The sequence below is a fragment of the Panulirus ornatus genome, chromosome 16 (genome assembly GCF_036320965.1).
Source record: "Panulirus ornatus isolate Po-2019 chromosome 16, ASM3632096v1, whole genome shotgun sequence".
NCBI classification, from domain to species: domain Eukaryota; kingdom Metazoa; phylum Arthropoda; class Malacostraca; order Decapoda; family Palinuridae; genus Panulirus; species Panulirus ornatus.
Genome location: NC_092239.1, coordinates 13,449,944 through 13,464,790, shown reverse-complemented (window position 1 = coordinate 13,464,790; position 14,847 = coordinate 13,449,944). Strand labels below are relative to the sequence as shown.

Sequence of the window (14,847 nt, the reverse complement as noted above, 5' to 3'; positions counted from 1 at the left end):
GGATTGCAAGAGCTGGGTAATTATTAGTATCTATGCAACTGACCACGAGATGGAGGATGTTAAGAGGTGAGAGTTTTCAAGGCAACTGAGCAAGTGTGTCCACAGTTTGATGCAAGAGACCAGGTATTAGTAATGGATAACTGAAATGTGAGGGCAAGTAATCTGGCAGGTATAACTGGGGAGTACGGGATATTCAGGGAATAGCGAACAGTTTGTGGAGTCATATGCTGAATAAGGATTGGTGGCTGGGAATACCTGGCTTAATAATAAAGCTGTGCATGAGTATATGTGGATGAGTAAGAAAAATAATATGAGGGTATTACTGGATTATATACTAAATGACAGGCATGCAAAAGAAAGACTCTTGGATGTGAATGTGTCAAAAGAGATAGCTGGTGGGGTATCTGTTCATCAACTGGCAAAGGCAAGGGTGAAGGTCCTTGGAAAAGAGGAAGCAATATGAGTGAGAAAAGGGTGGTGAATGTGAACTTGAAAACCATAAGTGAAAACATACCAGGAGAGATTGGGTGTAGAATGGCAAAAGGTGAGAGTAAAGGAAGCAAGGTGTGTGGAAAAGGAATGGGAGATATTTCAGTGCTAGCATGTACGAGAGGTGTCTGGCATGTAGAAAATGAGAGATGGGCAGGTGAGAAAGGGTAGTGATTGGTGAGATGACAAATAAAGTTGCTAGTGAAAGAAAAGGAGAGAAGTATGGGCAGTAATCTACATTGAAGAAGTGCACATGAGTGGGAAAAGTACAAGAGGAAGGTGCAGGGGTTGAAAAAGAGGGAAAATGAGAGATGGGGTGACACAATATCACTAAACTTCGAGGAGAATAAGATTTTAATAACAATGTTGAGCATGAGAAAAATATGAGAACAAATGGGAACATTGGTGAAGGGGTAAATGGTAAAGTGGTAACAGGCAGTGATGAGAAGGAGGAGATGGAGTGATTATTCTGAAAGCCTACTGACTGTGTTTGATGATAGGGTAACAGATATATGGTGTCTGGACTGGGGAGGAATGCAAACTGCGAGAAAGATGGACAGTGGTTTGGTTAGGGTAGGCGAAGTTGTGGAAGTATTGCATAATAAGATATGTGACAAGATGGCTGGAGAGGATGGTACTGTAGTTGAATTTCTTAAGAAAAGGGGTGACTGGGTACTTGACTGGTTAGTTGGAATTTTCAATGAGCTTTTGGAATGTTATATTATATTATACTTAATGTATGTATGTATACATTGAAATGTATAGGTATGTACATGTGCGAGTGTGGGCGTTTATGTATATACATGTGTATGTGGGTGGGTTAGGCCATTCTTTCGACTGTTTCCTTGCACTACCTCACCAACACAGGAGACGGCAAAGTATAATAAAATAAATAATATATAAACAAGTTTGTCTCTTACATTTTGGAGGTAGCACCAGGAACAGAAGATATGGCACTCATTTACTTACATCTATTTTCTTACTGTCAGGTACACTGCACCACAACCAAAGCCCTTACTATCCATGGCCACACTCAATGGTTCTCTCTGTGGTTCTCCAAATGATTTCATATGCCCTAGTTCAGCATGTTGAAACCACATTGTTCCCTGCATAACATAATGCTCCAGTTCTCTCTATCTCTTGCATGCCTCAAATCCTCTTCCTTTATCTCACCCTCATTGTTCCTTTTACTTCTAATGCATATATCCAAGAAGTCTCTCCTCAATCATCCTCGCCTTATATCCAATCCATTTCAGCACACACTGTATACTCAAGATTAATATTTTATAGAGAAATTCTTGTAAATTCTAGTAAACTTAGAATTGTATGTTTCATAATACATCATGGGAACTGACCTCAATATGAGTATATTCCATTCCTGCACAATCATCATTAACATGATTATAAATCGCTCTCAGGGGTTTGAAATGACGCTGAATGGCATTCAGATTTTCTTGAATACGCATCTTTTTCTCATTGCTGATCTGGGTGCCTTGATTTGTTCCAGTTGGAAGCTGAAAAAAGCAACATATATATCAGCTTACCACAAATCACAATAAACTTCGGTTCTGGAGGCAATGAGGAATGTGTGGGAAGAGAGGTCATCTGGGAGGGAGAAAATGGGTATGTCTGAACATACAGTAGTCCCAGTGATGTTGTGTGGATACAAGGTATGGGCTATCAATGAAAATTTATAGAGGAGGGTTGATGTGTTGGAAATGAAATGTACGAGAATAGTATGTGGTGTGAGGTGGGTCGATCGAGTTAGGAATAAAAGGACAAGACAGAGGTGTATAAATACGAAGATTATGGTTGAGAAATCTGAAGAGACACCAGTGTGCTGAAATGGTTTGGACAAAAGGTGAGAATTAGTGAAGTGATGGTGACAGAGAGGATTTATGTGTCAGAAGTGGACGGGACAATGAGAGAGGGAAGACTAAATTGGAGATGAAAGGCTGAAGTGAAAAAGATTTTGCGTGCTTGGGGCTGAACTTGCAGGAGGATGAAAGGTGTGCAGAGGACAGAGTGAACTGGTTAGGTAAGGTTTTCAGAGCTTCTGTTGAGTGATGTGAAATCAGGGGGCAGTGGCAAAAAGTGGATGATACAATATGATCTTCTAAGTGGCATAGTGGGCCAACCAAAAGGCAATATTAAGACTGTGAATCTGTGATATCCCAAAGGGAGTGAAGCTATCTCATTTCCCTTCCTCAATGACTGAATCCTGTTATAACTAAAACATAAAAACCTACAGAATGCTTTTCTTTATGATGAAAAAGATATTCATTGATTGGAGGATATGTGAATACATTCAACCACAAAAGCAATGTAAATGAGAACTTAGGGCAATACAAGCTATCAAATGTCTGTTGTTAACTTCTGCATTTCTAACACTGTGCTAAGTATTGTATGTATCTAACTGTAGAATAATCTGTCAAATCTACATTAGTATACCATTACTTGACCTGTGTGGTGTTGTTCATCCTTCCTTAAGGGATACTCCATAAAATAGGGACCTGGAATAGGCTCGTCCATATGTGTGTGTGTGTGTGTGTGTGTACACTTACATAAGAGAAAAGAAAAGACGGTACATTTATATACGTTTAAGAGAAACAGCAAAACCTTGAGAAAAACTCTCTCCCTGTAACATAAACAGTAATCACTACTACACTAAATCTACTGAAATACAAAATTTCAAATACTCACTGGCAGGGTTCTAAGTTGAGAAAACACCTCACATGTTCTCGAGACAATTTCTTGAACAGTTTCACAACCAGCTTTACACAAAAAAGCTGTGTTCTTCTGAGGAGGCAACTGTGTTTGTGAGGTCTCAATACCCCCTTGCTGAATACCCTGACCACCTGTGAATGAATCAAATAGAAATAATGCTTTTAAAAATTAGGTCCCTTGCCATGGTGTGAATCTATATGAAAATGAACTCTTAAACAATAATCTGTTTTTACAGAGTGTAGCAACTTGAGATATCACATTGGAATAGTCTTTTTATATTAGTCCATCATAGTGAATACTCTCATCCATCCTTTTTCACTTAATATATCCCTGCAATGATTCCTAAGGAAAAAAATAAGATAAAAAGTTTTTTCTCATAAACACAACTGCATAAATCATGTCAAGTTAATCATAAGTTGGTTTATTTGAGTTTACAATGGTAAGGAAACTAAAGTACTTGACTGTTGAGGTTTAATCTACAACAAAAGTGTTATCCTACCAAATTTGCAGATGCTCTGCTTATTCTAGCTTGCCAGTAATCTATAACTCTTATGCTTATGGCAGATAAGACAGGCATCATCTGGAGTGGGAAGATGGGAGAAACGTTTAGTTCAAATGGATGACAACCTGATATCATTGCTACTTTGAAGAATAAAGCCTTATAAGCATCAAAGACATTCTTCTCTTCGCGTGTTCTATGTCTATTAATGAACTACAACAAAGGAGATACAAGAGAGTATCACAAGGAAGTATGGAGAAAATGGACATAACTCTACCTGACTGTGTTACTGGAACCATCTGACCTGTGTATGAGCCTCTCATCATGGCTGGTGAACTACTACTCATTGCCATATCTGAAAGAAATGACTAAATGAAGTTTAAGTTCACTGAACACACAATTCAAACTTCACTTTCAATACAGTCTGTAATGCAATATGTTCATCATGCTAGCCATCACAGGAGAGCCTTTACGCTGCTGGGAGTTACGCAAAAAAAAAAAAGTAATACAGTCATTAATCTACTAATACTGTTATCTACAATACTAAACAATAATGTCCATGATGAATCAAGGAACGTATTTCTTATAAATTACACTGATTCATTATGATACTGCTTTGAACAACTGAAAGAGAAAACAGAAAAGAACATAAAATTAAAGTTTACGCACAGAAATCAGTTTCGACAATGTATGTGACAATGATATATGCCATGGTATCCACGTGTTGGATGCATTTGCTGAGTTTCATCTGCATGACTTGAAGAGAACACTTCAAAAAGAATTGTTAAGTGACCAGAAAGTGATTCTGTTGCCTCTTCATCAAAGAATACAAGGGAAGTCATTAATTTAGGGATGAAACTGAATGTCTTGTATCAGTTTGATATGTGAGACCAAGCTGAGGATATCACCAAGGAATATGACCTACCAGCTATGACAGAAAAAATCCTAAAGCTGATAAGAAAATAAACAAAATGCAACCCATTAGGTGTTGCCAGAATCAAAGGAAGCAGACAAAGTGATGGATGATATGGTGAAATTATTAGGTTTGGATTGAGGAGCAACAACAAAGAGACATGCCCATGATGATAATGATATGAATAAGCCACTATATCAATTATGTCAACCTTTTCAGTAAGCCATGGTTGATTTCAATCATTTGAGTGTTGCTGCAACCTGTATAAGATAAACACAACTGGGAAAGCTACTTGCAAGGGCTTGGAAGAGGCAAAGAAATTTCCACAACTTAAACCTACAACAGCAAAAAGTAGCTCCTCTCCACAGCAAATTTCCAGTGCTTATGAAACTAGTTTAAAATCTAAATGAAAGCCGTCCCATTTGTACACTTCCAAAGAAAAGAAAGTTTTGGGGCTTGACTGCTCAAGATCAACTGACTCATACTTGGCAATGCTTCAGCAGACGTGAAGCTCAAGCCCTTACTGGTGTAACATTGTGAGAATCCAAGGGGTGTGAATGGCTATTTCAAGAATAATCTTCCTATCACTTGGCAAGGAAATAATAAAGCCTAAGTGATAATGTCTGTGTTCCAAGGTTTGTTCACAATCATATTCTTGCCACTTTTCTATGATTACCATGATACACATGACCTGGAAAATGAAGCATTAATAATCCTTGTTAATGCACCTAGACATCCTGTAAACCTTAACAATCTGGCTGAGAATATATGTTATTTTTTTGCCATCAGTACAAGACAATGCTATTGAAACCCATGGATCAGGGTGTATCTACCACGTTCGAGGAATATTACTCATGTTGGACCACAGAGGCCATCTGATCAGTGAAAGAGTTAAAACAAGTCAACAATCAGGGAGTTCTAGCATGGCTACAATATCAGCATGGCTATTGATAATAATGGGGCACCATGACGTGATGTGATGTCGACAAATGTGAATGATGTACGGAACCAAATCTGGTCTGAGGGTATCAACCATTTTAGGGGTTGATAAGGAGAACACTAACATGAAATTGCTGGGCTAGCCAGACAGGCAAGATATAACAATGTTGATGGTGAATTGGAGGTGTTACCTAAATGACATGGAAAAGACTTATCTAATGGAGGCTTGCTTCAGCTGGAATAACAATGATAAGAGAAAGAAGAAGACTCTTTACATTGAAATTCTATCCCCTAAACAACAATCAACAAAAAGATTGTTAGAGCCATTTAACCTTTTTGAAGCAAGTGCGCAACTCTTGATGTAGGATCACCTTAACATGAAATGAAGCTCTGCATTCAAAAAAGGGGTTTTGAAAGTCTCTTTCCCTACCCATGGTTGGGCCAGCATGGGTCTGAATTCTGGGCATGGCACTCAACCCACATTTAACTCTCATTCATCATCACCTCAGGACTGACCAATAAATGGATACCTGGTTAAGCTGGGGTGTGTGAACACATACACGTATAGGAGCAAAGAAATGTTATTCAAATGGTAAATGTACAAATCACTTCTTCAACATAGCATGTCAAAGATATAACCGTGACATTGCAATATTAGGCCTGGAAGGGGAAAAAAAGATGTTGCATTATGGTGGTGGGAAAAACATGCTATGACCACCATATCAGTTACATAGGGCACCCAGCCCCTCTTTAAGTCTCTACAACTTGTGATCTGAATACAACGATGAAAGGAAGGAAACAGGACAACAGCAACCATAACCAACGGTCCAAAACTACATAATAGGTGAACTGCTAACTCAAGGATATATGATATTCTATATAATATACAAATTCAAGAGAGTTAAGGGAAAGAAAAGCGAAGACACTGAATGGATGGTAATATATATATATATATATATATATATATATATATATATATATATATATATATATATATATATATATATATATATACCACACATCAGAGGACCACACAAAGTAATGACATACAATGTTTTGGGAAGATCTGATGAAAAGGCGAAGCGTCCCCACTAAGTAATTTTCCTTGCCTTAACCGAGATTTGTTTCGAAAACTTACCAGCGTTTATGGATTTCACTGTCTTCTGTTATACGCAATGGATATAGGTATGATTCCTGTCTTTAAACGACGTATACGTGTTTCCTTTTATTTCCAAGAAACCAAAGAATATCCTATACTCGTTCCAACCAAATGAACACAGTCCAGTGGTGTTTATACGAAAGAAAATGGCCACAGTATTGAGTAAAGAAAACGAGACTCACAGGAATGAAGGAACACTTTGTTAATATCCACTTTTTTTTTTTTTCAATTTTCCTCCGGTTCCCTTTATTGGATGATTATTCAAAACCAATATGCAAGGGGTGGAGGGTACCAGGAATGTCTTCCCAGTGATGGTCTGAGGCTGATGGACAGAATGGAGAGGGTGTAGGATCAGGAATGTCTTTCAGGCAGTGGTTCTCCATAGTTTGATATGGGAAGTTTCATGAGCCAGCATGACCTCTGTCTACAACAAAGAAGGTACACCTGACCCTTTCTCAACACCCTCGTGTTAAATCTCCCTTACATCATAACCACGACAAGAACAACAATGATAACAAAACATAACTATGACACTGACTTGAGTAGAAAACACATCCTCTTAATATCCTGCTTGTATAAATGTCTTTAACAACCAGTAAAAATTTGTGTGTATTTAGCAGCTTTTCATTTTCTCAATATGTCTACCAACTTTCACCATGCAACATCGTATGCTTTCTATGATTCATAAATGCTAAATATGTTAATCTCTTTCTTCAAAGCAAACATCTGGTCTATGTATACACCTTTTGTCCCTCCTGAAACAGAAAGGATCCTCCTCAGTCAGCTGATTAATAAATGACACCACCCTCTCACTCATATAACATTCCCATACATGTTCAATGGAGTTGTACTTCTAAGTTCAAAAATTATGTTAGTCTCAATGCCTTTATAAAAGCAGTCTCACAGTCCTCAGGCCCCTTATCTTGGGACATACATACCTGAACAGCTTGACTAAATATTCAACACTGTCTTCCACTTTCATGAGAAACTTAATCGCATCCTCATCCACTCCCAGTGCTTTACCACATTTCCTTTTGCACAAGGCTTTCACAAGCACCTCTTTTCACCATCCCAATTGCCATGGCTCTCTCTCCACAAGCCACCTCATCCCTATCACATCACATCCTGGCATCATCTAACAACTTCACTTGGAGCTTATATACATACACACATATTTTTTTGTTTATAATCATCCAGGACCAACTTCCATGACAGAGTCCTGGTGTTACCAAGGGCCTTTTTAAAGGCTCCTGCAGTTCAAGGCTGCACAAATTCCAGAAGCAGGGAAATGTAGACTCTTTTGGGGGTAATAAGTTCTTTGACAAGATTGTACTCCCAGTGATGCAGCATACCCAAAGATAATGATTCATCTGCAGCGTAACCTCCTGTAGGTGAAGCCCGACATAACCTTATTATTAGAATTCTTATCATACTTGATCACTGTTTCCCATGATAGTGAGGTAGCACCAGGAAACAAAGAAAGAAAGACCCATCACTCATACACACACACACACAAAACTTTCCATGTTTTACCTTAGACACTTCACAGGCCCTGGTTCAATCCACTGACTGCACGTCGACCCCAGTATACCACACCTTTCAAATGCACTCTATTCCTTGCATATCTCTCACCCTCCTGTATGTTCAGGCCCCAATCGCTCAAAATCTTTTTCACTCCATCCTTCCACCTCCAATTTGGTCTCCCACTTCTCCTTGTTCCTCTCCCCTCTGACACATATATCCTTTGCCGATCTTTCCTCACTCATTCTCTCCATATGTCCAAACCATTTCAACACACCCTCTCCTGCTCTCTCAACCACAGTTTATTACCACACATCTTACTTACCCTTTCAATACTTACTCGATCAAACCACCTCACACCACATACTGTCCTCAAACATCTCATTTCCAACACATCCAACCTTCTCCATACAATCCTATCTACAGCCCATGCCTTGCAACCACATAACATTGTTGGAACTACTATTCCTATGATAACATTATCTCCTCCCTTACATTCTTCATCACTCCCAGAACCTTCGACCCCCCAGTGACTCACTTCCACTTCCATGGTTCCATTCATTGCCAAGTCCACTCCCAGATATCTAAAACAATTCATTTCCTCCAATTTTTCTCCATTCAAACTTACATCCAAATTAACTTGTCCCTCAACCCCACTGAATAACCTTGCTCTTATTCACATTTACTCTCAACTTTCTCCTTTCCCACACTTTTCCAAACTCAGTCATCAACTTCTGCAATTTCTCTTTCGAATCAACAACTAGAGCTGTATCATTGCCAAACAACAACTGACTCACTTCCCAGGCCCTCGCATCTCTAACAGACCGCATACTTGCCCCTCTCTCCAAAACTCTTGCATTTACCTTACTATCCACCCAATCCATAAGTGAATTAAACAACCATGGGGACATCACACACCCCAGCCACAGACTGACCTTCACTGGGAACCAATCACTCTCCTCTCTTCCTACTCATACACATGCCTTACATCCTTAGTAAAAACTTTTCACTGCTTCTAGCAACTTACCTCCTACACCATATACTCTTAAGACCTTCCAAAAATCATCCCTATCAATTATATCATACGCCTTCTCTAGATTCATGCCACATATCAATCCATCTGTTTTTCTAAGTATTTCTCACACACATTCTTCAATGCAAACACCTGATCCACACATCCCCTACCACTTCTGAAACCGCACTGATTTTCTCCAATTTTATGTTCTGTACATGCCTTCACCCTCTCAATCAATACCCTCCCATATAATTTCCAAGGAATACTCAACAAACTTATACCTCTGTAGTCTGAACACTCAACTTTACCCCCTTTGGTTTTGTACAATGGCACTATGCATTCATTCCCCCAATCCTCAGGCACTTCGCCATGGTCCATACATACATTGAATATCCTTACGAACCAATCAACAACACAATCACCCTTTTTAATAAATTCTACTGCAGTACCATCCAAACCTGCCGCCTTGCTGGATTTCATCTTCCGCAATGCTTTCACTACCTCTTCTCTCTTAACCAAATCATTCTCCCTGACCCTCTCACTTCACACACCACCCTAACCAAAACACCCTACATCTGCCACTCTATCATCAAACATATTCAGCAAACCTTCAAAATACTCACTCCATCTCCTTCTCACTTCATCACTACCTGTTATTACTTCCTCCTTTGCCCCTTCACCAATGTTCCTATTTGTTCTCCTTCCAAAACATCTTTATATTCTTCCTAAAGTTTAATGATACTTTCTCACCTCAGCTCTCATTTGCCTTCTTTTTCAACCCTTGCACCTTCCATTCAACCTCCTGCCACTTTCTTTTATACATCTCCCAGTCATTTGCACTCCTTCCTTGCAAATGTCGTCCAAATGTCTCTCTTTTTTCTTTCACCAATAAATTTGCTTCTTCATCCCACCACTCACTACGCTTTCTAATCTGCCCACCTCCCACCTTTCTCATGCCACATGCTTCTTTTGCACATGCCATCACTGCTTCTCTAAATACACCCCATATGCATAAACCCACATGAAAATGAAACGATAAGTTTGCAAGTGCACTTTTGTGCAATGATCTTATTGTCAAGGGAGATACAACAATGAGATAGAAGACATAGCAGTGAGTTGATATACAAGGAAGAGACGTAGCTAAGACACCACTAGTAAACAAGCATTACCGGATGGTGGTGTTCAGGTTGGTTTATTCGGGTCTTGCATCATTCCTGTCATAAAATTTTTATTATGTAAACAAAAAAGGGAACTGCAGAAAAATGTTCCTGTAACAAAACATACAACTGTGACCTCTTGAAACAATACATACACATACATATATACACATGTGCATATTCATACTTGCTCGCCTTCATCCATTCCCGGCACCAACCTGTCCCACAGAAAACAGCATCGCCACCCCTTGCATCAGCGAGGTAGCACCAGGAAAGAGACGAAGAAAAGTCACATCTACTCACACTCATTCTCTACCTGGAATGTGGATTGGACCAAAAACACAGCTCCCTATCCACATACAGGCACCACAGACTTTTCCAAGGTTTACCCTAGACATTTCACATGCCCTGGTTCAGTTCATTGACTGCATGTCGACCCTAGTATACCACATCATTCTAATTCACTCTATTCTGGGCAAGCTTTTCACCCTCTTGCATGTTCAGGCCCCAATCACTCAAAATCTTTTTAACTCCATCCTGACATCTCCAATATGGTCTCTCGCTTCACCTTTTTCCCTCCAACTCTGACACATATATCCTTTTTGTTAACGTTTCCTCATGCATTCATTCCATAAGTCCAAATCATTAAAACACACCCTCTTCTGCTCTCTCAACTGCATTCTTTTTATTACCAAACATCTCTCTTACCCTTTCATTACTTAGTCGAACCACCTCACACACTGTCCTCAAACATTTCATTTCCAACACATCATAAAGGAGAAGCCCGGCAAAACCTATACATACATACATAAATATAGTAAGCATCAGTATAAAAAATACTGGGTAACCAAAGCCTGGATGCCGTTTCCAACTAAAAAAATTCTGTAGTTAATTCATTAACGGGTACATCAGGGGGAATTCACTGCAATAACTTCATAAATATCATGTTACTTTCTAATTTCTTTATTATATAATACATTACACATTCTCTCTCTGTAATTAACAATTTAAAGAACGTGAATTTCCCATATCAAATATGGACTCTGTACAAATACTGTACTTGCAGTATCTCTGTCTACTTCTTTCAGAATCTACCCATGTTGATTTAAGGATAAATATTTACATAAGAAAACATTGTAAAGCAGCTAAATAATACTTTTTAACATTAGATGCTTTGCAATGTATCTTCAATCAAGATAGGAAATTATCACAAAAACTATGTAATAAGAATGAAATTTATCTTAACAAATAAAAGAAGAAAATAACTCTCATTACATATTGCAATAACAATTTCAACAAATTCCTTGATAAGTCAGATCAAGCTTATGCTCGCCTTTACTGCAAGACATGAAACAGATCTGATGAACAAACACTAACACTGTCCTATCATATTCTCTATTTATTCATTATAACAGATATATGACTTAAATGAGAGAATGTACAGTATATCCCATCACAATCATACTCATAATTCAGCTTCAAAAGACTTATATTGCAATATCAAATATGGAGTTTGTGACATTAACCATAAACATCATCATTGGTTTTTAAGAATATTCATAACAATATTGGAAGGCTGTTTGATACTAAATCAAGCCTATAAGTGACTAGGACCACAAATGTCACAATTGACAGTAATTCATATTCACTCCCTTCATTCAACAGGGCATTGTAAGTGATAGCAAAAGCATATGGCTGGATTACCCGAAATTCTTCAATAATTTGGGGAGAAAGTTAAGTTTTATTCTTCAGGTACAAGGGTTTAAAAGAGAATGTAAATTCATAGAACAGCTTTGACATAATTCAACAGTAGGAAGACCACATAACAGCACCGTCTTAGTTCTTGAAACAAACTTTGATATACTCTATGATTTGTTTAGAGTACCTTCTTTGGTAACAATGATTAAAAATACCTTTCACTAAAAGTGGAGAAAAAATTAGGCTTCAAAATCCATGAATAGTAAAATTATAAATCAATGTTACAAAACTATAGATGATACTGTTGTGAAAATTCAGCTGCATTATATGCATTCCATTCCATTTTTCTTTTAATTAAACAAATCAATAATTTTTTTCAAGTATCTAATACAATAGCATACTGATCTTATAATGGTTAGATGCCTGACCTTGATTGCACTAGTTTACAAAATTCATCAAAACTCCCTTTCAGTAACCTACATCTTTTTGCTTAAATGGAAGGGTATCCTCTTAAAAAACAAGAGCCTGAGTTAGTATATGACCTGAAACAGTAATATATAGCAGTTTGATTCTACTAGGAGAGACAGGATGTTTTGGCTCTGAGTGAAATGAAGCTCAAGGGTAAAGGGGAAGAGTGGTTTGGGAATGTCAGGAGTAAAGTCAGGGGTTGGTGAGAGGACAAGAGCAAAGGAAGGAGTAGCACTACTCCTGAAGCAGGAGTTGTGGGAGTATGTGATAGAGTGTAAGAAAGCAAACTCTAGGCAGATATGGGTAAAACTGAAAGTGGATGAAGAGAGAGATGGGTGATTATTGGTGCCTATGCACCTGGTCATGAGAAGAAAGATCATGAGAGGCAAGTGTTTTGGAAGCAGCTGAATGAGTGTGTTAGCAGCTTTGATGCATGAGACTGGGTTATAGTGATGGGTGATTTGAATGCAAAGGTGAGTAATGTGGCAATTGAGGGTATAATTGGTGTACATGGGGTGTTCAGTGTTGTAAATGGAAATGGTGAAGAGCTTGTAGATTTGTGTGTTGAAAAAGGACTAGTGATTGGGAATACCTGGTTTAAAAAGAGAGATATACATAAGTATAAGTATGTAAGTAGGAGAGATGGCCACAGAACGTTATATATATATATATTTTCTTTTCTTTCTTTCATACTATTCGCCATTTCCCGCGTTAGCGAGGTAGCGTTAAGAACAGAGGACTGGGCCTTTGAGGGAATATCCTCACCTGGCCTCTTCTCTGTTCCTTCTTTTGGAAAATTAAAAAAAACGAGAGGGGAGGATTTCCAGCCCCCCGCTCCCTTCCCTTTAAGTCGCCTTCTACGACACACAGGGAATACGTGGGAAGTATTCTTTCTCCCCTCATTAGTGAGGTAGCATTAAGAGCAGAGGAATATCCTCACTTGGGCCCCTTCTCTGTTCCCTTTTTTGGAAAATTAAGAAACCAGAGGGGAGGCTGGCACAAACTGTGGTCAAGCTTAATGTTTCAGGATGATGAAAGGATTGAACCTGACTTCTCTGAATTCAGAGTTTCAAGGGAAAAGATGCTGATCCAAGAACTGGTTGAGTATGCCAGGAGTATGACTAAACCAAAATGTCTTGCAATAACCAGAGATTACAGAGGAAAACTAATGAGCTTGTTGTTTATCAACCAACTGATCAAGTAATCATGGAGATGGTTCAGCAAGGTGGGAAGAAAAAAGATCATCATGAAGAAAGTGCTAGGTAAAATGAGGAAGTGGAAGAAAGAATTTCTATAGATAAATGTATCCAGATGATGAGAGATTTAATTGCACAGCTGGAGCAAAAGGACTTTATATCTGAACTAGAAATTATGTTTGTTTATTTGATTGAATGAAAATTAATTAATGAACTGCCAAAGTACCAGAGCAAGCTACATGGAACAAAGTACCAGGAGCAAGCTACATGGAACAAAGTACCAGGAGCAAGCTACATGGAACAATGGTTGAAGGAGGCCACCAATAAAACTGCCAAGGCTCATTCCAATGTAGAAAATCCACTTCCCTGCCCTTATTCTGCCCCTGATGTGCAAGTATCTGCTAACCATGAAGATGCTGCTGACCCTAATGTATTTCTGATGTAATCTGATGCAACGATAAAAAACTTGTTTGGAAGCATTAATGGTTGTAGAATTTCGTGTTTTAAGCTTTGTTTTACCTTGATAACACAGCAATATGTATGTGAATGAGCTGGCAAGACTAGGGGTTGGGCATATGTTTACATAAGGGAGTTTCCTAAGGGGTCAATTTCTGTGGTCTGGCAATGGCCAGGTTTCAAGGTTGCTGGATTACAGAGATTCAACCTGTATCTCCATTCATTCATCTACATGTAGATAGTTCACAACTGTTCACTTTAAAACCAACAAAGTATCTAGTCATTAGCGTTTCATTTTTGGTCCTCGAACTACGTCAACAGAGGTTTAACCTTTGTTTGTCCACACATATTCAGTCCTGGCTAGAGAGCTTTTTGATATATGAAATGGCTCCTTGTTTGCGCTTCTCCAGACGCCATTCACTGAGCTTCACTTGGTGACAACTGTTTCTTTAGCACAGCTATCACTTTCTGTGTGAGGAAATCTGATAATGTTTGTGTGCCAAGACTTGGGTGAAATTCAGTGGTTTTTTCTTACCAGACTGAAAATTCTCTCATCTTCAGCAATGCTGTGAGCAACAGGATAGTAAACATGATTCTGGGAAGATGTAAA

At 38.6% G+C, this 14,847-nt stretch overlaps 1 protein-coding gene across 4 annotated transcripts in view; it reads right to left on the bottom strand.

Annotated features, from left to right (window-relative positions):
• Window positions 1-14,847, bottom strand: part of MED30 (Mediator complex subunit 30) — a 33,204-nt gene that overhangs the window by 14,310 nt on the left and 4,047 nt on the right. For 2 of the 4 annotated variants that reach the window (XM_071671309.1, XM_071671310.1), the window contains exons 1-4: window positions 6,706-6,882; window positions 3,993-4,070; window positions 3,193-3,347; window positions 1,845-2,003 (exon numbers count right to left, since the gene is read on the bottom strand). In XM_071671309.1, the coding sequence (XP_071527410.1) occupies window positions 1,845-2,003; window positions 3,193-3,347; window positions 3,993-4,068 (390 nt within the window). In that variant the 5' untranslated portion in view covers window positions 4,069-4,070; window positions 6,706-6,882. Of the gene's footprint in view, window positions 1-1,844; window positions 2,004-3,192; window positions 3,348-3,992; window positions 4,071-6,705; window positions 6,883-14,847 lie in introns of those variants that run through there. The other 2 variants (XM_071671307.1, XM_071671308.1) reach the window with 2 other exon arrangements.